Consider the following 16,306-nt stretch of genomic DNA (forward strand, 5'->3'; position numbering starts at 1 on the left):
ATGATGCATGTAATATGCACAAGTGTACCTGAATGTTTAAAAAAATAGATACATATCACTGGCAAATATTTAATAGTATTTCTCTCTCTTCACTTATGACTGTTCTTGAAAACAAAACAAATAACCTAACACATTATTCTTTATAAAAGGAGAAACATACTATAAGTAGTAGCATTGGCCTATGGATAGGCCAATGCTACTTTTCCACCTCCCTCAAACCAAAAATAGAAAATGCCATTTGCCATGATAAATTACACAACTGACTCTGAAAGTGACTGTTGAAAACACTTCCTTCCAATTCATACTGATATCCCCTGGTGATCTACAGAATGCAGATGACGCAAATCTAAATTAGTGCTATTTACTGCTATAGTGGCTGTGTTATTACAACACAAGCTTCGAGACGGTAAGTATAAGTATGGTCTTATGAACAGGACAAGTGACAGCTGTTTGACTCTGGGCAAAGAGCTGCCAGTGAGAGCATTATAATCTTCTGGGTGTGTAAGTAGCTGGGAAAAGGGAATGCTTTCCAGAGAAGATTTTCCCTAAGGGGTAAGATTAGTGAGAGACCATATTGTTGAGTCACTGAAAATTAGCCAAAGAATAGGCTGCATTGACTAACCTCCTTATTAAAAACAAAGCCTATTCTAATTTCAGCATGTGTTTCTGGCGTTAATGTACAGGAGCCCTAAGGCACAGTGAGGTAGACAGCAATTGAGCTCTAGTAGAGAAAAATTGGGATTACACCAAGCAAATGATTTCAAAAATTTCTGCTCTCCCATCCACCATTACTCCATGCTTGCTGAGGAAAGAAAGCAAAAGTTTAATGTTATACAGTACATTTAGGAGACAGTGCAAGCAGAAATTGTAGTTTTATCCATCATTTTAACCAAAGACATGGATCTTATACTGGAGAGGACTAATCATAACAGAGGTGTTACAGCAGACCACAGATACAGAGGATCTTAGTCTGTAAACAGAGGAGTTTATTTGTGCATTTTAACTTATATTAAATATAATAATTCTACTTATATTTTAATAATTTTCACAATTTGCAAGATAATGAAGACAGTCATACAAAAACACAGGAGTATAAACTATCAAGAGAATTCTGAATCCATCAGGAAGCACTCAGTAAAGAAGACGGTATAAAACATTAATAATAACATTAATAATAATCACCTTACTTACCAGTTTCTGTTGTGTTGGTTTGACTATTAAAAATAAAATTCAAAACAATTTATTTCCACTTAACATGGTTACCCTACAAATTCAGTCTTGTTTTTGCCCATTCAATACCTTGAATGCAAGGTACAATTACACACAGTTGTTAGGATCTTCTTGCAATACTTTTGCTTTTATTATGATACCTTATCAGCTTATTCTCTAGGTAGAGGATGTTGGACATCTCTAGCTAATATATCTTAGTTTAATATAATCTCCCCAGTGCCTTGACTTGAAAATTGTTGTCTACCAATTTTTCCTAATGCATTAAGTGCTTTCTCATAATCAGCAAATGCCATGTCTAGCTGCAAATCATGTGTGTTTGCATTTCCATTCTGCCATTAATCACACCACTGTGAAATACCCAACTACAGATTATCCATTCTTTCGTCTGGCTAAAAACCTACTAGAGAACTGATTTATGAATGAGGTGTTTTTTTCTGTTTTCTTAACATTTTAGGTCAAGGACAGAAGTGTGAAATGGCTGTGGTCACTGAAATCTCAGTTGTTAGGAGTTTGCTGGTCTGCAGAACAGTCATAGATTTATGCATTCATGCACATGTATCTGCTCTTTGTTTTCAATGTATGTTCATTAGCTTTCTGTGTGCCTTTCTGCTAGGTGTATCTTACTGCAAATCAAACTCTTTTGCTTCTTCCCTAGTTATCAAGTTTCTCCTTAAGAAGACTATTTTCACTGCCAGAGGATCTGCTTTATTCAGAAAACGCATGTAAATGAAAAAACTGAACAAAATATCACAGAAATGTACATACTCAATGTGCTTGCTATAATAGTGTTGCTGATACCTAGTTAGGCACATGAAAAACATTTGCTCAAAGTTTATGTTTATTAATATGAAGACAACTTTAAAGTCCCATTTTCTGTCTTTTGCCAGCAATTCTTGTGCACCCGGATTCACTAAAGACTTAAGAACAGGATGGGAGCATCTACTTTGACTGCATCTCTTCCTAAAATATTATGTGATAAAGGAGAGGATAGACAGTATGTCTGTCACAGAAGTCAATAGACCATTCCACTATAACAGGAAGAATAAATTAGCAAAACCAGCAGGCTGTTCAACCGCAAACTATTTACTGCCTTCATATGACAGAAATTGGTTTATCTTCTCATTACAGTTTGAAGAGGCTTCTTCCCTTGACAAAGATGCTTATTCAGAAAGAGTGCAGCTCATAAAAATCTACATTATGCATACCATAAGGGGAGAAATCTTTCATAAGGGGCAAAAACAAACATAATGATTGAGAAAGTAAAGAAAATAATCTCTTAAAGCAATTCAGGCACCAACTAAATGGGACTTCTTATACTGCAGCAGAGTCAGTTCCTGGCTCATGCTTGTAAACAGGTCAAAGACAGCACTTCACAGGAAAGAAAACCTCCAGGTGGGTGTGGATGTAGCTCAGAAACTACATTTTTTTTTAAACCAGTCCCACCCAAACTGATTATCAGGAATGCTTAAAAACAAACAAATGACCTCAGCTCTCAGTAATGCCCACAAACGATGTGCTGATCTATGTTGAAGTGATGGATTTGTATATCCCTCCATTCACTGAGCACTTTTCACAAAAATCCAAATACTTTGCCATTGTGTACACAACATCAAGTCAATCCTTAATAAAAGTTTATGAAACAGAGGTCACTGTTGCATATCTGAAGGTCAATACATCATCATTTAGACAAAGGATTTTCATTTATAAGCATATTAGCTTTTATAAAATATATGCAGTCAATATTAAGTATTTTTTTGGATTAGTACATGTCAAACAGCAGTAGCATTGTATGTTCTGAAAAATTTCAGGACAGCTCAAACCATTTTTTTTTTAATTATTTTTATCTTTTTTTTTATCTTTTATCTTTTTATCTTTTTCAAACAATGTACGTCGTTTTAAATAGTGTAAAAGACAGAGCCCTCACCTTACAAACTCTTCCAACTCGAGAAAGAATTGTCTTGTCAGATGTGCCACTATCTTGTGATATTTCTCGGAAAAAGAAGTAGATTTTGTCATCATCTGGGTTATAGGTATCCGGGATGGGAAAAGTTCCAATGAACTTTGCTCCTAGAAGTTCCCCCCAAAAAAGATGTTATAAATATGAAGAAAAGTCTTGTTATTAAAATTCTTCTTAAATATCTACATTTATATTGCATCTTTCAGTGAAATAAATATATCACTATATAGACACACAGTGGCAAGTTTGTTATAAGCTCTGAGAGAAAACCAGCAGGGATTCTGAGATATTTGCTCTTGGTGTGATGTTTTTATGTATGCAGTCTACTACAACTTACATAAATATGCAGCATTGGATATCATTTCTTGTTTGAAAGGAAGAAGACCTTTAATACAATGACTGCAAAAGTCTGCCATATCACTCATTCTCTAACCACCAATATCAAGCTAAGTGTTTTTTCCCCAGATTCCATGGTAGAATTTAATTAATTTAATTACACATTTCAGTAGTTATGAGTATAGAAATACACTACTGTTTACTAGAGATAGCTTGCAAATGAATGAAAGAACTTTGATTGATCCATGGGATTAAAAATTCAAACATAAATGACATCTTTTCCAAGTTAAAAGTTTCCTACAAACCTGTGCTTTAACAATCCTACCATCTCTATTTACAAATCCAACACAGTGCCTTGCATTAGCAAAAGGTTAGCACACCAAACTCCACAACTCTAATTAGTTTTAAGGAGATAGTTCCTTGTTTTGCATCAAAACATGTTAGTTATATCAATCTGGGAGCAAGTTTCTCAGAGAGGCTGTAGTCTCCTCTAGAGTAGAGTAGAGCAGAGCAGAGCAGAGCAGAGTAGAGTAGAGTAGAGTAGAGTAGAGTAGAGTAGAGTAGAGTAGAGTAGAGTAGAGTAGAAATCTCCTTGGAGATTTCCAAAAGCCAAAGGATATGGTCTTGAGCAACGTGCTCTGGGTGTCCTGGATTGAGGACCAGATGGCCTCCAGAGGTCCCTTCCAACCTCAGCCAGGCTGATTCTATAACATTCTGTTTGGGCTATTTTGATTTTTGCAAGGAGTGGCATGGCAGTTGTGTTACTTCTGGTCTCTGACAAAGAAAGCCTATCTCTGCCTGCATCTCATTGGGCCAAGAACTTCATCCATGTTCTTGACCATCTTATTCAGATCTCATGTTCATGTTATCTTCTTCTGTTCTACTTTTTCACCATTTTTATTTTCTTTTTTCCTTACAGACTACAATCAGAAATTAAACAAATTCCATAGGCTCCAGACTGCAACAGGGCAGGCAACCACACTGTGTTGCACAAGTCAGCCAGATGCTTTGGGATGTGATTTTTTTTAAGACATTCCCCAGTGTGCTACAATAAATGAGCTCTTTTGAGGGCCCATGGAGCAATGCTATATTTCTTTAAACAGAAGTGCTTATGCAAATACAATGCAAAGAGACCCTTGACTCTGAGATACATTCTTTCAGTAATAAAATACATGGTCTTTGTCCCAGGTAAGGCTGCAGTGAAAGATAGTAAGGAGTATGGTGTAAGATGGCAGAGCAAACATTGGTGATTTGTGGGAAATACTATTAATAGCTTTTATTGCATCTTCATGTCTTTACTTTTTTTTTTTTTTTTTTTTTTTTAATGATTATTACTTCATATTCACCTCAAGGAGTTTACACAATGTACTTTATGGTACACAGAGGACAAAAATAGGGTCCTTGATTCAAAGGGTCACAGTCAAAGACTTGAGACAAAATGTTCAAGGGCTGCTGAATATGGACCTTCATAACAGAAGAGTAAATTTATTGGTCAAAATTGCCATAATTGCCTCTTCCATTTTAAACCTTTCTGACACTACAGAATGGCACCAACAGAAAAATGAAATGATGAAGATGTCAGGCCCAACAAACTTAAGTGAAGATTTCAAATTGAGTCTAAAGCAAATATTCAGATACTCCTCAGGGCTTTTAAGGCCTCTGAAGATTAGATCTTCAACAATGAATAAATACATAATGACTTCCAATATGGCTTCTGTAGTATGGAGTTTATTAAACAATTCATAAATAAAGTAACCTGTGAAATGCTTCTGTAGCATTCTTTTGAATTTCGTATAGATTTTTATTTTTTTAATCCACAATCACATAACAAAACCCTGAATATATGCTCTTTTAAAAATAAATTTCATTGCTTTACTTGGCAAGCCAAATGAAAAAACAAATGTCTCAATACCAATTCCTGGAATAGATTTTAAAGAATCTCTAACAAATTAAAGGAACACAAATATTTAATGATTTTAAATCACAATGGAGAACACTGATCTTGAAAGTAAAATCCAAACAAAAATACACCATAAAAGATATGAAGAACAAGAGATTAAAAACAATTTAATAAAAGAGATCATGAACTGAAAAGCACATTGTGTTCTGCAAATGAAATATTTGTCTCATCTCTTGTAATCATTCCATAAAACATAGAAAAGCAAGTTCAAATCAATTGTGAATTAGGTTTTTGGATTCTTTGCATGGGAAATAAATTATATGGTGATCATTTTAAACCAGTATTTGTTTTCCCATACACACCACTGTCCTCGCTTAATTATTTCAATAGAAAGTTTTCCCACATATTAATTTCCTAGCCAGACTGTATGCAACAGAACAGGGAATTAAAGGCATCAGGAGCTTTGAGAAAGAAGCTACCAGAAGTTCAGGTATTGCTCATGCTTTTTTTAAACATGCTCCTGTGGTCTGGTAGGAATAGTTACTACACCCAATCCTTTACTGCTGGTTCCCAGGGGTGGTCATGTTTGCTGTAGGTTACCTGCCTTCTATTTTCACCCTTCTAAAGCAAGCACTATTTTTAGCCAGGACAACCTCTCATGCATTAATAATGCTTCTAGAGAAAATTATTAAATCCAGAAAAAGAGGACAGCAAATGCATAGCAAATCCTAGAACAAAGAAATGAAAAGGCGAACAAAAACAGCTGGACACTTTCTGCAGTAGCTCTTTGTATCTGGGCTGCCAGAAATATGGGGCATGATAAGATACAAAAGACAGTGCTCACCTCATTTACCTTTAACCATCAACCATCAAAGTAGTCAGGCTCCTAACCTACACTCACCCAGGTCCTCTCTCAGGGTGGGACTGATTGGGGAAAGGAAGAAAGTGATGATAAATAATCCTATTTTAAGACAGATTCCTACAGTAGGTGGAGTGAGTCATCCCATGGAAGTGTCACCTCTCTCTGTAAATTACAGGCAGAGACAACTGAAACGGCTGAGCTCAGACAGGATGCTAACTTTTGCCTTTTAAAGCTCAGTGAGCTGAATTCCATCCAAAACATTCAGGACATAAAGAAGTTATTGCCTGTAAGTATCTGTCCCTGGCAAAGACGACTAAATTGAAATGACAACAAACAAACAAACCCCCCAAACAAAAAAAAAAGATTCATGTATGCAGGGAAGCTCTCATCCTAACTCTGACTTTAACTTCCTGTAAAGGAGGAAGGAATGTGCAGCTATTTAGTGGATGCCTGTATGTCTGGTACCCCATTGCAGGATGCCCTCCTCTGCCATCTCAGCTGGAGGAAGGCACACAGTTCCAGTGGGCGGTTTTGCCTTCCGGAGCAGGGGCCCAGCCCCATGCACATCATCCAGGGCCCCAGCTCTGGAACAAACAGCTCTGGCCAGCTGCTGTGACAGCACTCAATTCTCCAGCCCTGCAGTGCTGAGTGGAGGCAGCATCCTTCAGTGCCACTGCGTGCAGGAGTATGAGCCTGTGTGAGTGTGAGTCATGGGAAAGATTAGCTGCCTTCCTCCCTTTCTCCTTTGTAGAGCGGCTATTCAGTCACTGAGATTAAAACATGTCTTAATTAGTCAAGATAGAGATGCCCTGCAAGGAACTGGAAGGTATCCTACGCATTTTTCCCTTGTGCTTTGTCTTTCTCTGCCTTCTCCCAGGAAAGAATAATCTTGTTTCCAGGAATGGAATAATAATTTAAAAAAAAATAAAAAGAAAAGAAAAAGGAAAAACAACAACAACAACAACAACAAAAACACTTTATAATATTAAGGTGCATTATAGAAAAACTTCCGCAGCCCACTGGAAAAAAAAAAAAATCAAGTTACACATTTTATGCTTATCCTAAGTAAAACATGACTCACGCCTGGAAATAATTTATTTCTAATTGTACAATTACTCAAGTATGTATGACCTTTCCTGGAGGTCTAACACATATTTGGTCAATGGGTAGTAGGTTTAGGGAAGACGGGATTTAGATGAAGTGGAGGTTTTAAAACTGAAATTAAGTAAATATTTTTTTTTATACAATATCGGCTGAAAGCACAAAATGTATGAAATTGGTAATGTTACACAATCACCTAGCAATATACTGACTACGCTATGGCTTACTGCAAAACTGACCCCATTATTTAGAATTGCACTCAAAATTTTCTCCAGCTTTAAAAGGACCATTTCAAAATATTAAAAGTACCTAGTTTATGCCTGTGGCTCTTAGTATAACACTGCATGGATTGTGTTTGTGAAGTCTTATAGCATGACTGTGGTTTTTTATATGGCTGGAAAGAGAGTAAACTTGAAGAATATATGGGGTCTTTGGTGATTACATAACAAGGGTATATTTTCACACTGCAGCCACACTGAAGCTGTTTTTCAACCCCAGACATGTTAATATATTATTCTCCTTAGAAATCTTTCACAGATACAGATGTGAAAACAGAATAAAAAAAAATGAACTAATCTATAGGAAAGAAGAAAGGCAGACTTCCCCTCACAACCTCTAAACTAAAACACAAAGAGTTCTCAATCCTTTAGTTTATCCTATGTTCTTGTACTGTTTCCTGGTCTCAAACTGCTCATGAAGAATCATTAATATCATGAAGAAATGTTTGGAACTGGATATTTAAGCTATAAGTTCTTGTGTGCTGGGAACTGAGCCCTCTTTCATCCCCCTGTAATGCTCATCGATGTGGATATGTACTAATGATAACACCAGATGCTCCTTAGGATCAAACTGCAGTAAATCTTTCTTTTTAGGATATTATAGCATCCCTTAGGATGCTACCCCAACTGTCTTTCCATGCTAAGCAGACAGTAATAAAATCAGATGCTAAGGAACATGGTTAGAGAGCTGCCTCTGGGATGGACCCATCCCAGTCCAATACTGCATGCAGCCCATTTCTGGTCTAAATTGCACAAGGGACATGCAGCAATGCGAGGGAGGAGATAGAAGAGGTGGGGCAAGAGAGATGTTGAGCCATACATTTGAAGAGTACAGGTGATGAAACTGGGATATGTTAGCACTGCAGTATGAGATTTTCTATCTCTCTGCAGGGCTACTCCTATCTGGAAATGTAAGTTGACTTGAAGTGTTTTTTCCTTTCCTCCCCATTCCCCAGGAGAAATCTTGAGGTTATGGAGCCACATCTAGACATAAATATAGAGCAACAGCTTAGAAGGAGGGAGAGAAGGAGTAGGGAAGTAATAATAAAAGTATGAATATTTCCTCTTGTTGAGGTCTCAAAGAGTTAACAGGCAAAATTATGCCTTTCAGAAGTTGATTGCTGGGAAGACAACTTAACCCTGTGGTCAGCAGACCCTGGCTTTACAATACACCCGTAATAGTTACACAGACAGCCTGAATCAGGGCCAGTGTTGCCACATCTTTAGAGACAGATGACAGCTAAAAGGGGGACGCTTTAACTGAGCATGGTTAGCTTGTGAGCGAAGTTTTCCACGTTACTCTGTGTGTGGTTTGAGACCGGCTGGGTGTAAATGTGGCCAGTTTTCTAGAGGGTTTACTAGCTCAGAATGTTTTTAACAGACAAGAAAAAGCAGTGTTTTGCTTGGGAAGCTATTTTAGGGTGCTCTTAGTGGTTTTAAAATGATCCTGACAGCAACAAAAGGTATTTTTCCCCGTCTAAAAAGGGGGGAAAAATACAAAATGAGAGAGAGAGAGAGAAGACCTCCTACCTAAAAACATGGAATTTCTAGTCTGTCATTTCAACATACTGGAGGGAACAGCTTTTAACAAGTGATCAGGAAAAAAGAATATTCCAACAAGACTGGAAATAAAAGCATTTTAGTCATGATAGTATTCCAATTATAGCACTATATACAGATGTACAGATCAAAGATGGAAAGAACTATTAGGTCTTACTCTCCTCCTCTTTCCTTAATTAGTATTTTCACCTTTTTGACTTTTCTCAAGTGCATTTTTGTTCCACTGAGCTTTTTTCCAAAAGAGTCTACATAATCCAAAGATACCATGATACAGTATCTATATTTATACTTACTGGACATATATTTATTTAAGAAAGGGGCTGTTAACTTCAGAGAGACAGGGACAATGCAAATGACAACAGCATATGTTTGGGATCTTACCAGTAAGCCAGTAATGTTCAGAAATGTCAGTTCTGATGTAATGGTGGTCGTGAGAAGGGCCCAGGGAACGTGTTAGAGCCGTGTCTTTGCCAAGGAAATCAGAAGCTGTTCCAGCATAAAGATACTCATCTACAAATGAAAAAGAAATGGGGTTTCTACAGCTGTGGAGTAAACAAATTACAACTGTTTGTGTTCTGTTGGGTGAATATCACCTGCATCTAATTTGCCTATGAACTAATTTAATGCTTTAAAGTGTTATAGTCTTATAGTTTAATAGGATTTGTGGTTCTGTGAAATTACTTATATTAAATGGAAGTAGTATTTATAATAACATCTCTGAGAAGCGAAGGAGTCCATGCATAATTTTGGAAGGCTTTTAGGCATCAAAAAATCCTCCTTTCCAGGCTTTGATAAGCTTTGGCCTAAGGAGATGTAAGAATATCCAAACTGAAAATCATGCCCCATGAGCCTGGGGGGGCATGATGTGGAGAGGACCATCTAGTAATCCAAGCTTGCTCTCATGACCCAGCCTTGTCAGCACACATGGCTTTGCTGATCCTGGGTTGGAGCTGAAACACTATGGATGCTCCAACCTAGGAGCTTCTCATCTTGGCCCTTTCCTGAAGTAGGGATCTCTGCCTGACACTTCATTCATGAAGAGGAATATAGGCACTAGTCTCAACTATGCACCTTTAGGCACCTTCTCAACTATGTAACGTTAATGGTAGGAATATGGCTACAGACCCAAACTGTGATCATTTTAACATAGTGAGTAGATCCACTAAGATAAATGACATCTTGCTTGAATAAGGCAGCCAGAATTTTAATATAATACTGTTTTGTTTTTTTTTTTTTTTGCTACAATTGCAGTTACTATTTAATTTTCTGTCAGCTTTCTGAGCAATGTAAAACTTCACAACTTTAAGAATTGCACAATATTTTCTGCTTTCCTTCAGATCTCAGTATTTTTCTAAAGGGAAGCAAAGAGTTACTGTGATTTTATTTTTTTTATTATTTTTTAACCACATTGTGCATTTTACAATTCTCTTTTATTTCTACAAAAATAACAAGATATCTTTATTGGTCAGAGAAATTTTGTTTTTGTTTAATGGCTTGCAACTGTAATTCAGTTTTTAAAAAGTGGACCTTAATCATATAAAAAGCTGAATGATCTCTGTGATACATAAAATTACTTTCCAGGTTTTCTGATGCTCTGAGTAGAAACATTTCACAATATATTGTAGTGAGAAGTCCTTTGTTGAGAGCAAACTTACAATAAATATCAATCAACACAAACGTTGTATCATTTCATTTGCAAAATTTATAAACACATTAAAAAAAAAAAATCAAAACAAACCAAAAACCCCACAACCCAGTGACCCGCAAACACCTTATTTGGCCAAAAAAAGATCTGTTAGCTTTCTTTTTTTTCAATATTGCTGTTACTCATGTATTATTTCCTTGACCGTACTGGAAAGCACATCTTTCAGACAGCATGTCGCCTTTGTAAAGAAACAATAGTGCATTCAGTACGGTATTTGTCATAATGAGGAATGGGCAGGGTAATTGGTGTTTGCTAACTGACAGGCACTCAGTGATCAATAAACCTGAAGGTCTAACAGAAACTGCTCATCCTTGTCTAGGTTCTGCTGACAAGGCGCTTTCAGCACTTCTTGTGGCTTTCAGTCCAAGTTCCAGTTATTTCCAGAATGGTTTTGGTGAGCAGTAATTTGTAATAGAAGATGGATGATGAGCAGGTGATTTTTAGCTGGAAAGACTAGTTTTTCCAATAGCATGTAATTAATCTGTGGAATTTACTTGGGGAGAAATGCTGTGCGCAATTCAGAGATTAGCTGTTAGAATGAAAATTACTCACTTATGTTAACCTACATACAGGAATGGAAATAAAAGGAAATAATATTTAGCTCATATTTATATCTGATTACAAAGTGCTTTTTGAAGGAAGGAAGTAATATTTATTGCCATTTTGCAGATAAATTAAACCATGCAGAGAGAAACAATGTTCCAAAGGCTATTCCTCTCTCCAGTAGCAGAGATGGGAACTGAGCTCCCCGAGTCCCAGTGTATCTTATCCATGAGCTATACTGCTTTCCTAGCACTTTTGGGAATAAAGTAATCATCCAAAGATAGGTCAAGAATGCATTCTCTGGTCAGGCCTGTAACTCTTTACAATGCTCCTTGTACATTATTGCAAAGCACTTGACACCAGGCACAGACACCAGGGAAGGGATGCTGGAACAGCCCAATCATTAATATTATCTAGCCATAAAATTTTTATGTACCAAAGTTCATGGTTTAGTTAGCTAAAGCACAGCAGCTTCTTCATTTCACAAGATTTAATAAAGAAGTCGATGTACTAGAGTGCTACTGAAATTAGCCAACTCTATAATAAATCATGGAGCTATATTGCATTAAGAAAAAGAAATAGTTAAAGTTTCTAGAATTCCATTTTAAAAATAGACTTCACGGTCATTAAACAGTTCTAGGGATCTCTGAGAAGAATAAGCACTGGCTTTAATCTATTGTTTTTAATAAAGGAAGTCCTGCCCCATCTGTTGGGTCAGAATCACAAATCATCTATCTTACTATCTGAGAATAAAGACTGAACATTAGTCATATTCTTTTTATAACACAGAGTGACTGATACTTCAAAGCATTGTCACCACTACTCTTTGGCTGTAAATGAAAACGTCATGGTGCTTCACTCTTATCTTGTATTCATAGGCTTGATGGACAAGTTAAATGAAAATTGTCCAAAGCTATGAACCAAACCATGACAAAAGTAGCTCTTATAGTGGTTTGAAATCCAGAGGTCAAGCTGACATTCCTCGGCACCAAATGTCAGACCACACAGCGCTGTGATGCACGCAACAGGCAGATTGTGCTATCTTGTTCTTAGGCTTCCAGCTTCAGAAGTGGCTACTCGAGTAAATAGAAACCTCGAAAATGTATTTATGGAAATAGTGGATGTCAGCAGACTTCAAAGGGCAGAACATATTGATAATTGTGGAAAGAGGCCCAGAAGTGCTTGAAACATTGTCTGTCCATGTGGTTTTTTGTTGTTGTTGTCTTCTTAAAGGAGAAATGACTGGGTGAGAATGAAACCCTGCTCAGAGGTTTCACAGCCACTCAAATTTCTCTGTTTGTGTTGCTGCACTTCCAACTGTTTGGTGTCTGCAGTCTGAAGGCTCCCCCAGGTCCCAGAGCACAAAGCAGCATCGGAAGCACGACCACGGCCAGAGTTTCTTCACCAGTGACATCTGCTGAGCCTCTGACCCTGGTGTCTGCCCATGAAGCCACTGAGCGTCTGGCTCTGATGGTTTCTTACCTGCCATCACAGATGCAAACGGCTGCTGAGGATCAAAAGGGCATTTCAATCTGCCCGACTCCAGGTTCTGGGTATCCAGTCTGAATGTTGTTTCCTGAGAATAAACACATATTCATTAGCCTGGTGTGGCTGCAGAGAAAAAACTCAGACTATTCTGCTAACATATGAAGTGAAGGTGTATTAGATCATGTAGCTGCCATGTCAGGATTGATGTTTGCAGTCTATGTCCCTGTTTTATATCTGGATTTTTTATTTATTTATTTTTTCACTCATTGTTTTAATGTATCTCATTCACTCCATAGCAAATAAATAAATAAATAAATAAATCTTGGAAAAGTAAAATTATTTTCAGAAAAAAAAAAAAAAAATCCAATGGTCTTTTCTATTCAAATTAAAGGCTGAATTGTACTTAAAAGGCACTGGCTTCTATTTGAGAAAGTGCTGATAGACTGTGTTGCAACAGGAGACCCAGATGAGATTCTGGCTGACTCCTAAATTTCTCTAGGGACTGCTGAATAATGTTTGTGGCAGACACAGTTCAGACCCTTTTAAGTAAGAGCAGCATATGTTCTCTCTTGTTATTTTTAACAAGGCTAATGATACAAGAGATATTAGAATAGATCCTTCCTTAAAGTTCCCAAATACAGTGTGATTAACGCCTGGGTCTCAGAACAAGGGCATAGAGGGAGATTAAGAAAATAAATTAGTTTAAAATAATTTCTGATGATTTCAGTGGGGAATCTTATATTTCTGATTCAATTTTTGTAAGCATTAATTTGAAGTTTTGCTATAGTTTTGAATTGCTATAGTGGTCAGTTTCACTTGTTCCTTTCACTAGCTTCCTAAAAGCACACTTAACTGAAACCCAAATGTCCTCAGAAGGCAAAAAGATTACTCAGATAAATGAAGTCTTTGTAGGTTCAGAAATTTGATTTTCACAATTTTATTGTTTTTAGAGAAGGGAGATTGCCTACAGAGGTGTTTTTAATATATTCTCTTATTTACAATGACATTTAAAAATCACATGACCTGACTAGTGGTCAGGAATCCAATTATTGTCGGTTTAATGTTAATTGCAGAGATACAACATTTGAAGTTAGTTTCAAAGAAAAAACTGTGTTTTAAACCATCATTTAAAAAATGGTGAAGTGACTTTAATTATTTATTTCTATACCTCTGCCTTACAAGAGGACTGAAGAGTGCAACTGAGCTTACTATGTCCAAAGATAGACACATAAGATCAGACTTCACAACACATTAATTCAATTCATGCTAATAGTGCATCAGATTATAAATAACCAAGCTGTTCTATTTCATTGAGAAGTCTCTTAAATTCTCTAGGCTCAGAGGACAAAAGCCCAGGATGTTTAATAATTAATCTCCTTACTTAAGAGGGAAAAAGAATCAATTCCAATCTACGAAGATAAATGCCATTTTCTCCAGCAATACTGTCTGCTATAAATCAGAATTTAATAATCCAACAAGAACCCTTGCTATCCTCTCAAACCTGTGGATATCAGGCAAACCAAACTCTCAGGCTACTGAACTGGGCCAGAGCACAGTGAGGACAAAACTGAATTAAGAACTGAGCATTATTTTGCTGGCAATACATTGCTAATGTCCCATTCTCATTTCTTCCAAGAAATTAAATCCTGAGCTGCTCAGAGGACCATTGCAGTATCACATGCCAAGAGACTGTCCCAATATCCAGCGGTACTCCAGAGACCGAGGGCTTTGTAGATCACCATCAAGTATTTCAGACTGCACCCAGACAAACTAATGGACACTACCAGGCATTCACACAGAATTAAACTCCTGCTTTCACTTTGGACAAAGCTTTAAAAGAAAAGAGCATCCCTTGGAGAGCTGTGGCTAACGGCACCGACCGGGCCAAACCTCGTCTTCACCAGCCAAGAGAAGTTTTGGCAGTGACTTCAGTAATAGCAAGACTAGGACTTTAATCCCCTTTAATTGTGTGATCCTGCAGGGGATTTGTACTGCTTCAAAAGCAGTGTGTGCTGTGGTTTTGAGTCACCTGATCCACACTCTTTTCCTGCCTGTTTTTGCAGCACTGGCACCAGCCAGCAGACCACTGGGCAGATCCTCCACTGCTTCCAAAGGTCAGCAGGGCACTGCCTGATTGCACAGCCTCCATGAGGCTGTCTCAGTCTTTGGCTCTCCCAAGCATCCCACAGCTTCCTGTAGAGGTTGCTAATTACCAAATATCCACTCTTCATCCTTACAGGCCAGAGAAAAAAACAGATCTGCAACAAAAGCACCCTGAATTTCCATACAGTACTCCTGGCTTCAGTTCCTGCAACCAGGAGGACCAGGAGACACTTTGAACTGTCTGTCAAATTCAGAACAACGGGTTTGCAAGGAGACTAGACCCAGCACGCTTGTGCTATTGTCAGATTTATCTGGACAGGCAGTGCCAGGACAGTGGATATATAGTGTCTGGAAGAAATGGAAAACATTAAATCATAGAATCATTATGGTTGAAAAAGACCTCCAAGGTCATCTGGTCCAACCATCCCCCTATCACCAATATTACCTACTAAACCATGTCTCATTCAAACTGTTATTCCAGTAGGAGGTTGTAAAAGATCTGCACCATCTGAGGAGGTGGGAGTAGTGATGAATGCTGCACAGCTCACCACTACAGCTGAGCAACCAGTGAGTGCAAGAAAGGCAAGACTGGGAGACAGTGAGGGGATTAGGAAATACAATATGGGAATTCTTCTTCCATTTCCTCTCATAAGGTAATTGGTCACGTCTAATTGAGACAGACCCCCTGTCTAGACTGACTGCCAGACTGAACAATCAGGCCAACTCCATAACTTTATAAAGTCTGATGAAAACAGCCTTCACAAATAAAGTTGCAGTGGCGGAGTGGATAAGTAATCTCGTTAATGATCCAGAGGTAAACCAGAGACTTACTTTTGCTGAGAGCTGTTCTGCTCAGTTCAGCTTTATATTTAATCATTCATGCTAAGGAATCAACAGAGTACAAGGGATCCAGTTGTTTCAATTGGAATATTCAAGGAAATTAAGAAAAAAAAGAAAAAAAAAAAAGCCTAAAATATTTCTTTGCAAGCCCTATCTATTATTCAGTATACGTTTTATTAATGGCTTTTTAGGAAAAGAACACCACAATGCAGATTTCAGATAGTTCAGTTCTCTGCAACTTTGGCAGACCCCTGGTCAATCAACCCACAATTTTATGGAATAAAATGGGTCTCAGTCAGAGCTAGCATTAATACCCATCCCCTCACATCCTTTTTTTTTTTTTTTTTTTTTTTTTCTCTCTGGGAGCATCTGCCCTTGATTTTGTATGTCAGTATGTCAGAAT

At 37.5% G+C, this 16,306-nt stretch overlaps 1 protein-coding gene across 1 annotated transcript in view; it reads right to left on the reverse strand.

Moving 5' to 3' along the window:
* The window catches only part of SEMA3D (semaphorin 3D), a 143,403-nt gene that overhangs the window by 47,884 nt on the left and 79,213 nt on the right, over positions 1–16,306 (reverse strand). The window contains 3 exon segments of the mRNA XM_068669963.1: positions 3,155–3,297; positions 9,606–9,734; positions 12,955–13,048. Of these exon segments, the coding sequence (XP_068526064.1) occupies positions 3,155–3,297; positions 9,606–9,734; positions 12,955–13,048 (366 nt within the window).

This window comes from Anas acuta, chromosome 1 (assembly GCF_963932015.1).
Source record: "Anas acuta chromosome 1, bAnaAcu1.1, whole genome shotgun sequence".
Taxonomy (NCBI): domain Eukaryota; kingdom Metazoa; phylum Chordata; class Aves; order Anseriformes; family Anatidae; genus Anas; species Anas acuta.